At 38.6% G+C, this 17074-nt stretch overlaps 1 protein-coding gene across 3 annotated transcripts in view; it reads right to left on the bottom strand.

The window, feature by feature from the left end:
- Nucleotides 1-16206, bottom strand: part of TUBGCP5 (tubulin gamma complex component 5) — a 46558-nt gene extending 30352 nt beyond the window's left edge. For 2 of the 3 annotated variants that reach the window (XM_020992752.1, XM_078146311.1), the window contains exons 1-6: nt 15902-16206; nt 9114-9167; nt 8608-8716; nt 5720-5816; nt 5366-5445; nt 4688-4829 (exon numbers count right to left, since the gene is read on the bottom strand). In XM_020992752.1, coding sequence (XP_020848411.1) covers nt 4688-4829; nt 5366-5445; nt 5720-5816; nt 8608-8716; nt 9114-9167; nt 15902-16047 — 628 coding nt within the window. In that variant the 5' untranslated portion in view covers nt 16048-16206. The remainder of the gene's footprint in view (nt 1-4687; nt 4830-5365; nt 5446-5719; nt 5817-8607; nt 8717-9113; nt 9168-15901) is intronic. The other variant, XM_020992753.2, reaches the window with a different exon arrangement.
- Between the last annotated feature and the right edge of the window lie 868 nt (nt 16207-17074).

Below are 17074 nucleotides of genomic sequence, written 5' to 3'. Positions count from 1 at the left end.
GTGTTTGGTCAGAGGCCAGATTGAAACTCAGGTCTTCCTGACTTCAGGGCCAGTGCTCTATCCACTGCGCCACCTAGCTGCTGCATGTCATGTAGTTAAAACAGTTATCATTATACTCATTTTTACCAATCAACTGAGGCTCAGAGAGGTTAAATGACTTGTCCAATTTTCACAAAGCTAAAAGTATCAGAGGCAGGATATGAGCTCAGGTGTTCTTGACTCCAAGTCTAACATTACACATATATTCCATTCCACCTTCTAAAAACCAGTCATGTTACAGAGTTACTAATGATCTCAACTGCTAAATGTAGTGCCTTTTCTCATTTCTCAGCCACCAGACTGCTCGGTAGCTTTTTACCCTGTTTAAGCACTCTTGCTCCTTGACCCTCTTCTTCCATGGCTTCACAGTGCTTGGGCCTGGTCTCCTTCTACCTGTCGGAAAGCTCCTTTTCTACAGCTTTTGTTGGATCGTCCTCTTCCTCCTGTCCATTAGGGGTGTCCTGGGTCCTTTTCTCTTCTCTCTTGACATTCTTTCTCTTCATGATTTCATTAACACAGGCTTCAAACCCACCAGTGAGTTGGGGGGATGTCTACCCCAAGCATGTGGAGATTTTTCCCAGGAGAATGGGTGGATGAGGACAATTTGTTCCAATGGCCATGAAGGCGGCTGAAGCAGGCGCTGCGGGGTGCTGACAGCTTGGTCAGGCATCAAAGGTCACCCACTGCGTCCTGTGTCTTAACTTTTGTTCTGCCACTGGACTTTGATGACTCAGGAAAAGAGAGGGAGGCCGATGACTGCACCACTCTGCCTCACTTAAATCCAACTGGGGAGCAAGTCAAGACATCACCCTGTGATGCCACTGGTCCTCTTTGAAAACAAAAGATGAACAACAACAACTCCCAGGTTCAACTATTCAACTTCCAATCTGTACACTCAGCCCTAATCTCTTTTCTGAATTCCTACATTACCAAGTGCCTGAATATCTTCACCTGCATGTTCCACAAGCATATCTGATTCAAGATGTACGAAACATAACCTACTACATTTCTCCCAAAAAACTATCCTTCTTCCAAACTAGCCTATTTCTGTGGACAATGCTTTCAGTTACGCAAGGTTCACAACCTTGAAATCATCCTTAACCATTCTGTCACCTTAAAGTCCAATATCTAAATTAGTTACCCAGTTTTTATAAGCTTACCTCCTATAAAATATCTTATATCTCTCTCCTTCCCTCCATTTATATAGCTTAGTTCAGACTCTCATGTCCTCTCATTCAGACTACACCAACACCTTTGAATTGGTCCCTCATGTCTCTCGTCTCTCTTCCTCTACAATCTATCCTCTGTATAACGAGAAATATGTAAAGCAGAGATATAATTATGTCACTGCATTCCATTCAAAAATCTTCAATTGCACCCTGTTCCTTCTAGAATAAAATACCAACTCCTCAGCCCAGCACTTAAAGCACTTAAAATTTGGCTCCTGCATAACCTTCTAGCTTTATTTCACGTGATTTTCTTTTACACGCTCCCCATTCTAATCAAAATTAGTCTGCTAATTGTTCCTCACACCTCACACCTTCATGACTCCGCACAGATGGTCTCCGATGTCTGGAATACACTCCCTCCTTACATTCATCTCTCGAACCCAAGCTTCCTTCAAAGCACACTTTGGATGCCATCTCCTTTCTTGATCCCTCTAGTTACTATATTTCCTTCTCTCCTAAAATTACTGTGAATTTACTTATTTTGATACTAGCTTGCATCACCCTAGTAAGCTCCTTGACGGTTGAGACCATTTTGGTTTTGTCATTGTATCCCCAGACCTAGTATAGTGTCTTGCACGTAGCAAGTATAAAAAACATTTATTGAATTGAATCAAATGTTACATAGCTTAATATATATATATATCTATATATATATCTATATCTATATCTATATCTATATCTATATCTATATCTATATCTATATCTATATATATATATATATATATATATATCTCTATCTCAGTGTGATGAAATACAAAATTCAATGAAATGTCATTAGCCAGAGCTAAAAAGATTCAGTCAACAAATAAGCAAATAGTAACTATTGTGCGCATGGTACCATATGGTACAAAAAGAATAAGACATTATCCCTGCCTTCATGGATTTCAAAGTCCAATAAAAGAAAACTATGAAATATTAAAAGATGTCTCTATAAATGAAAAGGCCATAAATTCTCAACAGTTAACTAGAAAAAAATTTAATTGCAATACTATTTTCTATGAAAACTGATTGTCAACACCCTCATCCAAGTGCTCATCTTCTTAGTTTTCCTCTATTAATTTCCCCAATTTGTTACCACTGCAGCCACCACCACAACCACAATTGTGTCTCAACCAAGAATGACATTCACAAGATCTTGATCAGGACTTATGGTCTTAGAGTGATGCCCATACAACTCCAGCTATAGTTCTCTTGAGAAAGGTTTCAGAAGCATCAAGTTTATAGATGCCTCCCTGAGTGCATTCTCATAGCAGCAACAGCGGACTTCTATGAAGCTTGTTACAGGAGAAAGCTCTGCATCAATTATCTCTTCACTAAACCATGTTTAAGTTAAGGTGGGCCTTTTCTGCAGCTTCTTCATCATGAAACTTTACATATACATTTCCTACAAGATGATCCCCAAGGTTATCACAGATACTCTTCTCAACCTAACCATGCATTTCTTCCATTTCTGTAAAAACTTCCTCAAAAAATTGACCATAGTGTTCTCGTACTTCAATGTTCACTGCACAGTGTGCGCTATCAACCACCTGTGCACTTTTGGAGGTGCTTTTGAATCAAGTTGGTCTGGCTAAAGGTTGGTTTACTGTGCAACTGAGAATATCTGTCTCCATGATGACAAACTCTAATTTTGAAATAAAATGAGGAGGAACAGTTGACTTTGTCGTTTTTCTGTGTCAAAAATAGAGCAATAAAATGGTGGGAGTCATAGGATCACAGAATGAGAGGTAGGTCACCTAGGCCAACTTGATTTTATAGATGACTAAACTGAGGTTCAAAGATGTGAAGTGACTTACCAAAGGTTATACAATCAAGCCAGGATTCAAACCTAGGTCTTCTGATTCCAAATCCAGCACTCTTTATATAGAACTGCTGCCTCAAAATGGATAACCATGGTTTCAATTGAGTTTTAAACTCAAGACCTTCTGCATGTAAGGCAGAGTTGTTAACGACACTATGGAGCCAGTTACAAAGGCTGAAACATCTGATTAATCTGTGGCCCTCTGTCCTACTTCCATCTTAATCAAAGTCTAAATCCTATCATTTTTACTTCCATAGAGGTAACTATCCCTTCCCAACCAGCACTGTAGTCCAGTCCACGTTTACCTATATTGCTGAAATATTTCCCTACCTTGTTTCCTGCCCTCCAGTCTCTTCCATCTCTAATCTATTCTATACAATGCTTCAAGATTAATCTAACTATAACCAAACACATCTCTGACATAGTCAATGTGTCCATGTGTTTTGCTTAACTGTACTTCTTTGTTACAAAGCAAAGATCCAAGAGTGGAGGAAAGGGAGACATCAAGAAGTGAAAGAAATGCTAAAAAAAAAAAATCAACATCCAAAGATTTTAAAAATTCTCTTCTCATCTGCTCTGGTCCTTTGCTGTAAAACCTTCAATGGTTTTTATTACCTACCTCCCTCTACATCCATTAAGATATAGGTTTCATAGGCCCTGCATAATTTGGCCCAAATTACATTTCTCTAGCTTTCTCCTCCCAACATGTTAAACTATATGGCTGTGTTAATATACCTTTCACTCCTGATGCCCATGTGCATGCAATTCCTTCCACCTAGCATGTCTTTCCCCAGCCTCAAAAACAATTTATTTCAAGATATAGCTGAAATGTTCTCTTACATCAAAACTTCTTTGATCACCCTCACCTAGAAACAACTCTCCTTCTAAAATACTATAGCATTTTATGCCTTTCTTACTGAAATATCACATGACAATGTGTCTTTTTTCTTTCTCCTATTAGTCTATAAACTCCAAGAGATCAGGAACCATGTTTTATTCCTCCCTTCCATCTATCACAGTGCCTTGGAAATATTCAACAAATATTTTCTGAAAGAACGTCAAAAAATTTTCAATCCAACCTAGAAAGGCTAATAAAAATGGAAATACTAGGAGTAAGCAAACTTCAATTCTAGTGCCATTAACTAGTTGTGTGATTTTGGGTAAGTCATTAGGCGTGCTCTCTAGGCCTTACTTTCCTCATCTATAAAATGAGTGAGTTGGAAGAAATGGTCTCTTAGGCCCACATCAGCTCAAAAGTGATATGATTTTATGACAAGTTAAAGAAGAAATTAAACTAATTTTCTTTTTGCTTAAATCAGAACGAATTTAACCTAACCTAGAAAAATTCAACCTTAAATTCTGTACCTCCTCCCATGAAAATTAAAGGAAAACTTACATATTTATTAAAAAAATCAAAGAACCAAATGTCATATAAATATTCCTTTTTAATGTAAATTATGCAGTGCTGCTTTTAAGTCACATAAAATTAAAGGTCTCATAATGCTTAAAGGAGCTTTTGAAAATATAAAGAAATACATGAACTTGAGATACATTTTAAAGTTTGATATTTTGTTTGGTAATCTCTCTATTAGAGATGGCATTTCCAACTTTATACTACCTTTCCAACTGACTTGAGGTACTATTTTCTTATTTTGATCTTGTTCTTCTAATGGTGTTCTATCCACCTGAATCCCAGAGTCTTCTCTACTAAGAGGTTGCTGATCATCATCATCATCATCTTCACTTTCTTCAGACCAATTCTATCAAATAAGTTAACAGAGCTTACTTTTAGTAAATAGTAAGAAAACTAGAGCTACTTAAACAAAAGTGAACTAGTTTGAGAATATACCAAAAGAAGAACTATGCTAATAATGTTGCTTCTTTCTTAAAGTTCATAAAAGTAAATCTGATAATGGCCAGAGACTTTTCAATATCAAGGTGGAACAACCTTTTTTGTGACAATATTCCTACCAAACTGTTTAGTTACAAAAAAGGGTTCTCAGATAAGATAGCTAGCTTAACATTTATCCTACTCAAACTCCAAAGGCACTTATTATTTGAACTTAGCAAACCTTACTATTTATGTAGTGGTATAACAAGAAGATTTCTGCTTCTGTTGAGAGCAGAAGCTCCCCAAAAAGAGAAGAGTAGCTTCTTAAAAACCTTTCTTGGAAGGCGTCGGGATATAAATAAATAAGTAAAACAACCAACCCACTGTAGGAGGTTACATCAGAGAAGATTTGTATCTTCTCTGGCAAATATTGAAGTATTTCACAGCAAAATTACTATAACTTACTGGTGTATCTGCATCTGGACCCAATTCAATTTCTTCACCTTCCATCAAGTATTTTCCCCAGTCAAATTCTTCTTTCTTTTCTAAGACACAACATAATTTTGCTTATTATTAACCTTCTCAGAAAAATCCTAAATCTAGAAAGAAGAAATCATACAAATTTCAAGGTAACATACATCAAGAAATGCAAAATCCAAGAACGAAGACTTTCAATAAACAAATATAGAAAAAACCACTCACTTCTACAGCTTCTAATTTACATTATAATTTTTATATCTTCAAGACACATTTCATACAATATTTGAACTTTCACAAAAGTCCTCTTCTAATGCTATATTAAATCTTCATGTAACTTACCCACTTCTTTTTCTCTTGGCTTTTCCACATAATTGGTGTTTGAAGGAGAATCAGAAAGACACAGAAGGAGTGACAATATTGCATAATGTGTATCTGTCTTTAAAACAAGTGAATAAGATGCGTTATTAAAACACAACATTTAAAACTAAATTCCAGTTTAAGTGAATAAAAACCCAACCTCTGATGGTTATGTAATACTCTTCTCCAAATTTATTTTTCTAAGATAACATTAACCTTAATAATATTATAACAACTACCAACTTCTAAACATTGATTCTTAGATTTCAGAGTTGGAAGGAAACTAACTGGCCATTTAGTCCAACCAATATCTGACAAAAATTCCATCTAAAAGATACACAATAAATGGTCATGCAACTTTTGATTCAAGACCTCCAATAAGGAAGAACTTACTTCCTGAGACAGCTCATTCTTCTTTAGGATAACCCTAACTGTTAGTACATCATCACTAATAGCAAGCCTTTATCTGCCTCCTGCAACTGCTACCCATTGCTTATAGTTCCTGTTATTAGTAACTTCTATTGTTTCAAATTTTGGTGAAACCTGTGAGGTTTTGTATTGAGATTAACCTTCAAATTACAGTTTCTTATTCTTTCTCTTTAGCCAAAATTTACACAGTCATCCATAGTTCATATTGTCAGTAAGACAATTTCTAAACTTTAGGCACATTATTTATCTATACTCCATGTACTATTATTCCTATTTTACAGGTGAAGAAACTGATGCTCACAGAGGATTAAGAAATTTGCCCAAAGTCACAAAGCTACAAAAAGCAGGGCCATCCCTGAAACACAGGTCTTTGGATTCCAAATCGAATTAGTGTTCTACCACATTATGTTGTCCCAGTTCAGAATGTCCTTTTAATAACTTTATTTCATAGTTATTTAAGTGCTACTATCTCCCAAATCACACAGCAAGTAGATAATTTAAATAGGTCTGAATCTCTCCCAGTGTGTAATGACAAATAAATAACAGAAAGGAACTTACTTCTCTCTTAGAGTTCAAAATGATAGTAAGCCATACCTTCTTTCCCAACTGTATTCCCTACCCTATCTACTCACCCTGTTTCCTAAAATCCTCTTAGATTTTCAATTTGCTTCTATAGTGGAGAAGAAACATCCTGGTCTCTTCCCTATTCCCAAGGTGAGAAATAGTTAAGGATTATTAAAATAGTAGATAAGGGGAATGTGGTAGATATAGTTTACCTAGATTTTAGCAAAGCTTTTGATTATTTCATATTATTCTTGTGAAGAAGATAGATATGTATTAGGCAATAATAAAATCCAAAGAATTCAGAAATGGTTGGATGGCTGGACTCAAAGAGGCCATTTGTTAATTATTCAATGTCAACATGTGAGGAGGTCTTCAGTGGAATATTATGGGGATATGTGCTTCAATTGCTATCATTCTTATCCACAACTTGGATAAAAGTATTTTTGGACTGGATTAAAAGTACGCTCATCAAATCTAGAGATGACACAAAGTCAAAGGGAAAGGTAATATAGTAGACAGCAGAGTCAGGATCCAAAAGGATCATGACAGGCTAGATTGCTTAGCAGAATCTAACAGGATGAGGTTCAAGAGGGATACATACAGTCTTTCACTTGATATAAAAAAAAATCACCTTCACAAGTATAAGACTGGGGAGGCATGGCTAGACAGCAATTATTCCGAAAAACTCACTATGAATAAGTAGCATGATATAGCAGCCAAGAAAAACTAATGAGATCTTGGGCTACAATCAGAGAAGCATCTTCCATAAATAGGGAGGTGGTAGTCTTATTATACGATGCCCTTGTTAGACCTTTTTTGGAGGTCTGGAGGTCTCTTCTGAACCTCTAATGTTCAGAGTGCCATGGATTAAGAAAGAGAATGCCTAGAGAAAGGCAACCTAGATGATAAAAGGCCTTGAGTCTGTGTTATAGAAGGAGAAATGTGTGGAATTACAAAAAAGCAAATCCAGATTTAATGTCAATACAAACTTTGTAACAATTAGAGCTGTGCCAAAATGGAATGTGGTACCTTAAGAAATGGTATGCTTCCCTTCCTTTGAGGATTTCAAGCAAAGACTGGACAACCAGTTGTTCGGTATGTTACAATGGAAATTGCTTGTCATATATGGGTTGGACCAAATGATTGCTACGATCCCCTCCAAATCTCAAATTCTGTGATTCTGGGAAAGCCAACCAAATGCCATCAAGTAATTTCAACACATATTTTAAAGTTATCTACACAATGTTATTGACTTCTTCTAGGCTCTGAATTCTATTTGTGGGGCAAATGACTGGCCAAATAAAATATTTGTTTTTATCACAAGCATAAACTGCACTAAGTGTAACTGAAATAGTCAATTCACATGTGTATAACAATAACCACACTTTATATACTATTTCAAGGTTTACAAAGTACTTTCCTCATAACAAGAAATGCAAGATGAGGAAACAGATACTCAGAAAAGGAAAGTGATTTGCCCGAGGTCACCGATAATAACAAGAGCTGACTTAAATCCAAGTCTTCGGATTCCAAATCCAGTGTTCTTTCCCAAACAGCATACTGCTATAATCAATTAATCGATCAATTGAAAACTAGAGGCTGAGCTTTCTTATGTGTAATGTATTCAGAATACTTTGAGTGCTTAAAGGTTAATAGTAACAAGATGAAGGTAATCAGAATGGAACTTTTTTTTACATTTTTTACATTTTTTTTAAGGCAATTGGGGTTAAGTGACTTGCCCAGGGTCACACAGCTAGTAAGTGTCAAGTGTTTGGTCTGAGGCCGGATTTGAACTCAGGTACTCCGGACTTCAGGGCCTGTGCTCTATTCACTGTGCCACCTAGCCGCCCCAACGGAACTTTTTTCTAATAATATACCTTTGCTTCCTTAGTACTTGGAAGTGATGCATGTAGAAACTCTTGAGTTAATTTCTTCCAACTGGCAGCTTTGCTGAGATCTGAATGAATGATGAGCTTTTCATAAATTCTAAAATAACAAAAGATAACTGATATTTCAAAGGAAATGTATTAACAAAAGTATTTAGGCTGAATACACATACATGTTCTCTATTCTTGTCTTAATCAGGTATCTTATCAAAGTATATTGGGAACTCTAGATTCTCAAAGGCAATGCCAAGAGATAAGTAAATTCTGTTAAGTCCTTTCAGGATGTAAGCCTAGCAAGAGACTGCATTTGTCATCTAAGGCTCATCTTAACAAAGTTCAGAAAAGCTTATCACCAGAAGGCTGGCCACAACAAAATTTGGCCACAGAAATTCATGATAACTATCTACTGAGACACAGAGGGATTGTGACCTGCATTAGTGAAGAAAATACCCATAGATCCCTAAAGTACTGGAATACACACACACACAATGACTTACCCCTCTATTGTCCTCTCTATTTTATGACTGCTTACATCTAGGAAACGATGAAATCTAAATGAAATTGAAAAAAAAAACCATTTACTCACGACAATTTTATCACATCTGCATAAAAAGTCTAGCTGAAATGTAAATTTGGAAGCAAAATATAAGTATTTGTCACCATTTTTTCACCAATGGATGAAAGGCGTTGGTAAAGTTCACTTTCCTCAACATATTTTTTATTTCAATTCAACTCAACAAAAATTAACGATATGTAAAATACTATAATACACAATAGTGATACAAATATGAAAAACAACACAGTTCGGAGCCTTCAGAAAACGTTCAATCTACTAGGGTTTCTACTGCACTGGAAGTCTTCAAGTGGAAACTAAGTAACTACTTATTACAGACAGCATAGAAAATTTCTGTGCAAGCACAGACTATGCTAGGTAACCAGTGAGCTCCTTTCTAAATCTGATATATTATGATTCTGTGACATACACTGAGATAAGTATAGCACAAGATAGTATGTGATGGGACAAGGAAGATGACCAGACACTGTGCTTTAGTAATACTTGATGAGAGAGAAAACACTTTCAACTGAGGTTACCAGGAAAGGCCATGGAAAACTTGAGTCTAGCTCTGAAGAAAAAGAAAGGTTTTAAAGTACAGAGAAGAGGAAGAAGTATTGTGGTGTGATGGAAAGTTTGTGTGAATTTAAAGAGACGAGACAGAAGGATTACGATTAGGAGCATTAAGTCCAGTTTAACTGCACCATTAAGTGCTAGGAAAATAATATACAAATATAGAAAAACAATGTAAAATAGAGCTAGAGCTAGGCTGGAGCCAGACAGCAGAGGGCTCTACAAAAACACCAGGCTGTAGAATTTGTATTACATCCTTTTGGCCAGGGGTTGGGAACTACAGCCAATGTCTATTTCTGTAAGCCCAGCCAGCCAAGCTAAGAGTTTTTACATTTTTGACAGTTTTATTGTATTTAAAAAGGTAAAAATCTTTCTTAGTTCAATGACCATACAAAACCAAGAAGCAGGAAGAGATGGTCCTCTGATTTGTCAATCTCTGCTTTAGGCAGCAGGCAATCACTGAAGGTTTTTGTGCAGGGAAGTGATATGGTCAGAGGAAGATTATTTTCATAGCTATGTGAAGAATGGAATAGATAGGAAAGAAATGAGACCAACTTGGAAGCTATCACAATCACATAGGTGTGAGGTAATGGAGACCTGATATAGGGTGGAAGCAGTATGGAGAAAATAAGACCTACAAGAGACAAAATAGGCATGATTTGGCAATTGATTAGATGGAGGGAAAGTGCAGATCATCATGTTCTCTCTGCTCACAAAGCTACTAATTCAAGCTCTACCCTAAAAAGGAAAGAAATGAATTAAAGAATACTCCAAGATTTCAGGACTGGGGAGATAATAGTGCCACTAAGAGAAATAGCGAAATTAAGAGGAAAAACAGATCTAGAGAGAAAGATGATTCGTCCAGTTTTGAAAATGTTGAGTTTAAGGAACCAGTAAGTCACTCAGTAGACATATCCATCAGACTGTTGGAACTGGGAGACTGAAGCTCAGAGGAGAGATTATGGCTGAATATATAGAATTGGCAATCATGTGCATTTTGTTTGACTCTTTATGACTCCATTTGGGATTATCTTGGCAAAGATACTGGAGTGATTTGCTATTTCCTTCTTCAGCTCATTTTACAAATGAAGAAACTAAGGCAAATAGGGTGAAGTGATTTGTCCAGTGACACACAGCTAGGAAGTGTCTGTGGCCAGATTTAAACTCAGAAAGATAAATCTTCCTTACGCTAGGCATGGTACTCTATCCACTGTGCTACCTAACTGCCTCATCATCTGCATAGAGGAATTGTATTTATTGAACCCTTTGGAGTAAATTAAATCAAGGGAGAGAATACAAAAGAAAAATAAGAAAGCATAGAATATTTACAATTAATAACATAGAACTACATTATATTATAATAACATAAAAAATAATAACTAGCATTTATATAATGCCTACTATGTGCCTGGCACTATGCTAAGTGCTTTACAAAGCTAAGAGCTTCCATTTTATTTAGAATAGGGGAGCAAGACTGAGATTGCTCAGAGGCTGGGCTAACAAAAAAAGGATCCAAGGCTAGGTAAGCTAATTCAACAAGCATTTATTAAGGGAAGAGAAGAGGAAAAAGAAAAAGGGTAAAAATGACCCTTCTATCCCACTTTATCCTTTTTTACTTAAACCTTCTTGTGAAAAATACAGATATTCTCTGATTACACAGATTAAATAGAGACTACTATCATTTCAGAGGGACATCCAGATTGAGTGAGTGCTACAGTCTTCATAAATTTTTCCACACAAGACACAACTTGGATGGGAACAAAGAGACAGACACAGGGATAAGGAAATGAAACCTGGGCTAGGAATGCTACCTACAAAAATCTACAGAGGAATGGAAAGTGGAGGAATGTGAAGGATAGTTATAAGGTTTATTCTTTTGTTTGCCATTTCCTTTGAACTAGTACTGGAATGAAATGAGTCAATTTTTACAACTTTAATATAGAGATGCTGGGCTAGAAGGTCCTTTAATTCTCTTTTTGCCTTTTTTTTTGGTGAGGCAATTGGGTTAAGTGAATAAATTTCTCTTTTTATAGCAAAAGCACTGCATCCTCCACTGAAGTCCTCTCTAATGCCTTGTGGTGGCATAAAAGTAATCCTGGGTTCTCTAAGGCTATGCCAGAAAAGCAAAACTCTGTTAGGCCCTACCAAGTTGAAAAGATTTTAAACTTGGACCAACTGATTGCTTACATATCTGTTTCCCAAAGACTAGCCTAGTTTAGTTTGGAGAAGCTCTTTACCAGGTTGGCCACAAGGTGATACAATTTTTCAACATGACAAGTCTAGAAGACTAGCTACAAGTTATTAAGAAATGCTAAATTCTATCAGGGAAGGACATACACTCACGAAATTAGAGACCTTTCAGGCACTTAACTGTAAAACACAGGGAAAGGGATCCATCCATCCATCCATCCATCCATCCATCCATCCATCCATTCTTCCTTCCTTCCTTCCTTCCTTTTTAAGACCCTCAGGCAGCTGAGAGAAAATATTATTTTACTATTATATTAATAACTACTTAATTAAATTTGGATCCAGGCTTTTCTCCTGTATTTCCTATTAAGGTCCAGCTCCTGTAAAAAATATGTCTCTGATAGATGTGATTGCCCCTAGTTGTCTAGCTCTCAAGGTACATGGTCTTCAATCTTGGGCAAGATCTCACCCAACTAGGAGACCTTACTTCTGTTTACAGTATAAACTGAATCCAGTCTGGGCAAGTTCTTACCCCAGGAAAAGAAGTTCCTCTCCTTGTACTTCTCCATTAGAATTTAGGGTGACCCAGCTCATGACCAACCAGAGTGATCTGGATGGAGATGGATTCCCCTGTCTAGATTGCTGGATGCGGCTGTGTCTCCATCAAGCCAAGTTCTCAGCAGAAAGAGGTGAAGACTTCCAGCCCACCTAGTCATTAAATGTCCACCAATCAGGATTGATTTTTCACTTGCCAGGAGCATTCCTTTTCAGGCTTTCTATGGGTTTGTCTTTGATTACCAAGAAAAAACACTTACCATCAATTTATTGATTGCCAGCTAGCCTAATTAATAAATTGATTATTAATTACCCAGAAACTCATCTTTTTTTTTATTGGTCACACAGCAAAGTAAGGGCTTTACCATCCAAGAGGAAAAGAAGAGGGAAAATTCCAAATTTTGGCAGCTGGGAGGGAAAGTGCATCTCTGTAAGTGGCATTTGGCCCCCTTATTTCTGGAAAGCCATTTATAAGTGACATGAACATCATAAGTCAGAAGCCAGCCTATAATAAGATAAAAGCCAATTCCCTTGGGCTATGTCATTTTAAATTCTATTTCTCCAATATGAGATATTTCAAACTTTGTAGTGTTTTCTAAGTTACAATAGGAGTCCACTTTATTATTTCAAAACTTTAAATTCTTTTATTGTCGGTACAAAGTACAATGCCTGTCTTCTGTCCTCCCCTTATCTCCCTCTGTCCACATAGGGAATCATACTGATGGAATCCTAATAAATCTGCCCCCAGCCCCAATATTCTAATTTCCTTACGAGCCCCACTGAACAGCAAGCATGTCCTGATTTAACCACATAATCTGGCATAACCACACCACCAGCCCCCAGACTCAATACAGTCACTGCCCCTAGCTAGCCACTGCTCCCAGATCCAAGTCACATATTTCAACAGGTGTGTTCTTGTAGTTCTTGCTGATTTCTCTTGGAACCTAGCCCACTTTTGAAGGGCTTCAATAAATAAATACCTACACTTGGATCAGAAGTGGTCTGACCCTGGATTCTTTGGGACAGTACTGCCACAACACACCATGAAACCACAACAATACCCTTACCTGCGGGTACTCTGCCCAAAGGAATGTAAATTTTGATTGCTGAAAACCCAAAGGATATTTGGGGGTTTACAGACTAGATTTCTTTAATGACCATGCCTTAAACTCAAATCACTCTGGCTCTCATTGATTGGGCAACAACAGGTCCTACCTAGCCCAAGCGTCACTTAGTCATCGTTTGGGTTTAATGGCTCCGAGTGAATGTAAATAGCAATTGTTTCTGTTTTGGTCAGAAACTCAGAGAGTTTTCCCTTCCCAGATTGATTTTCTTTTCACTAGGTAAAAGTGGCCATTCTACCTCATTTCTTACCTAGCCTTAATCACTGAATGGGTGTTGCCTTAGATAAACTGAGACCAGGGAAAGACCTTAGCTTCAAAAAGCCAAGGTTTTCCACTTCATCTGGGGCCATCTCCAGTTGTCCTGACCTATATCTTGTCACTGGACCCACATGGCTCCAGAGGAGAGAGAGTGAGCCTGGTGACTTTGCACAGCCCTGCTTCACTCAAATCCAACTCACCTGGAAGTCATAACATCACCTTCCTGATGTCATGGTGCTCTCGGAGAAATAACAAAGAGCAACAATACTCTCACTGTAACTTGAGTTTTGATCTAATGAGGCTAACTAAAACATAGGACTCTGAATAAACAGTCTAACTGCTTAATGAGAAAACATTCTTGAAAGTTTCTGTTACTAAATGTTAATTTAAATTGGTATTTCCCTTTACTGGTAACTGTTTTAAAAAAATGCCCAAGATTCTTAACTATCCATAAAGAATGCCAAAAGTTCCTATTTCAATCTCAACATATTATTGAGATTGAAAATAAGATTGAATTAGGAGACTTTTAATGTTCAATCTGTTTCCAAAAGTGAGCCCAGTTAAGATGATTTTATCTTAATTCCACTTATCAGAAAAGTCTATAAAACAATCACAAACTGTGGCACACATTTACTCTCCTATACTGTATCCTAGTTGTTTCATATACATATCTTGTCTCCCCCTCAACACAGCAACCTCCTCAAGGGCTGGGAGTCTACACTGCACTTTTGTACCTATCACATAGCTTTGTTGGTTATAGGCACAAAATAGGGACTTGATAAATACCAGATAATTTCTTATCTTCCTAATTATTGTTCAAAGGTCATTTCCTCTACAAAGTCTGCCTTAAATAGAAAAAATAATTCAACTTTTACTCTGTTTGCCTAGTACACCACTTCTCCTCAAATATAACAAGGTACCCACAAGATAGTAATTAGTAATAGTAATAGCTAACATTTACATAGTGATTACTAAGAAAAAACGTTCAGTGTCTTGGTTGTGTTTGCTAAATCTCCCGGCCTTTAGACACTGAAGTTCATGAAGAGTAGAATATAGATGTCCCTAATGACATCTGCTCGATTAGTTCAAAATGCTATTTACTCTACGCATAATCATTTTTGAGTCAAAAGATTTTAAGGAAAGTTATAGGATTATCTGCAAATTAGTGGCAAAATGAAAATGCTTGTGGGAGAAAAGGATACTTCGGAGGCAGTGTAATAGAAGGAAAACACTAAGGAACAGGACCTAAGTTGCAGTCCTATCTTTGCTGCAAAAAACCAAACCAAAACAAACAAACAAAACCAAACCTCTGTAGCCTTGGGGCTAGTACCACCACTTTCGGATTCTTTCACTATAAATAAGAAGCAGAACACACTTGCCTAGCTTACGTCACCGGGTAGTTTTGAGGACCAAATGGGAAGATGGATGTAAAACACTCTTTGAAAAGTTTAAAATATCATTCAAAGATGGACTGTCACTATTACAAATGATTACTTTGTTTGGACGCCGCTTTGCCGGCTAACCCCGTGTGGGCAGGGCGCTGTACAAAGTCGATAAAGACCCCTTACCCCGGCTCCTTGGCCCTGGAGCTCGGGTAACTCTCCCAATCGTGGGGTCCTTTGGTGACTGGACGGCCACCGACCAGGACACAAAAAATAAACACGTACGAACTTCTGGAAGAAACTGAGCCCCGCGGGTGCCCGAAGATGCCACCCCGAAAGGAATCGCCCAGTCCAGTCCCGCGGCTCTGCCCGACCCCTACCCGGTCCCTCGTCTTAGTCCACGGAGAAGGGGGAGGCCCGGACCCCACCAGCCGCGAGGAGCACGGGGGACTATGGTGGCCCGGAAGGGCCAACAGAGATCGGGACACCAGCAGGAGGGCAGATCCAGGGAAGATCTAAAAGACGCTCCAAGCCGGGCTTCCGTACCTGCCCGCGCCTATGGTGGCCCAGAAGGTTAGCGGTAACAGCAAAAGGCCGGGGCGAGGGGGCGGGGAGGGGAGTGAAGACCCGCTAAGAAGGCCGGCGCTGACCTGAAATTGCTCCAGGCGAAGTGCAGGGCCAGCTGGAAGTTGCTGTCCGCCTCGTCCTGGAGGCCGCTCACGCGCCGGATCAGCTCGCGCACGTCCCGGTCCTGCTGTTTGTCCAGCCGGCTCCAGGGCGGCGCGGCCCCGGCCATCGGGCCCCGCCCTCGGGCTTCGCTGGAATATACCGGGGGAGAGAACGGGGATCTCTTTATCCTCCGGGGAGGAGCGTCCCCGGAATCCGAGGCTCCCGCGGGTTCTGTTTGTGTCTGGCGGGGCTGCTGACAGCTCTCGCGAGAATCTCCCCAGCCCGTAGAGCTCGCGGAGAGGTGGGAATGCGCGCGCATGCGCCAACGATCTGCCTGGGCTGGTACCCGGTGTGGCTGGATCCCTGGGAGACGCAGTGGGAGACTGGGGAGGGAGGCTCCCGTGGGATATAGATCGGGAAAGAATCTTAGATTCCATCTCGTCCGGGAGTTTTTTACGTGGGGTCCGTGAACTTGCTACCCCCCAAAACTTATTTATTTATTTTTAGTTTTCAACATTTACATCCACAAGATGTTGCGCTCCAAATTTTCTCCCCATCCCTCCCCTCCCCCACCCCATGACGGCCTGCATCCTGATTCCCCTTTCACCCAGTCTGTTCTCCCTTCTATCTCTTATCCCTTTCCCCTTCTATTTTCCTGTAAGTGAACTTGCTTTTTAAAAAATATTTTTATTACTCTAAATATCATCAATGATGATGATGATGATGATGATGATGATGGTTTGATTTAAAACATTCTGAGGAGTCCTACGGAAAGAAGTGTAAGGATCCCTGATTTAGTCTAACTCCCTAGTTTTAGATAAGGCAAAGAGTGAGTCCTAGCCTCTTCGTTTTCATTTATTTTTGAAGCCTCGCTCTGCATCTGCAAGTGGTGCTTTGAGATAAAAGATGTATAAAGAATTTCACAGACGGTACCGACCAATGTGAGCCTGCAGGAGGAGATGTGGAGACATGGAGCTCTTTGTTTCATTGTGCTTTTGGAAATTTGTTCCCTCAATAGGCCTCCTTGTGGCCATTTTTCTGGGTGAATTTCTGGAGGGAAAAAAGAGCCGGGTCCTCTAGTTTTCATATTATATATATATATATATATATATATATATATATATATATATATATATATATATTATATATACATA

This window comes from Phascolarctos cinereus, unplaced genomic scaffold, assembly GCF_003287225.1.
Source record: "Phascolarctos cinereus isolate Bilbo 61053 unplaced genomic scaffold, phaCin_HiC Scaffold_726;HRSCAF=1367, whole genome shotgun sequence".
NCBI lineage: Eukaryota > Metazoa > Chordata > Mammalia > Diprotodontia > Phascolarctidae > Phascolarctos > Phascolarctos cinereus.
The sequence above is the reverse complement of the archived record's forward strand: the minus strand, read 5'-3'. Positions and strand labels throughout refer to the sequence as shown.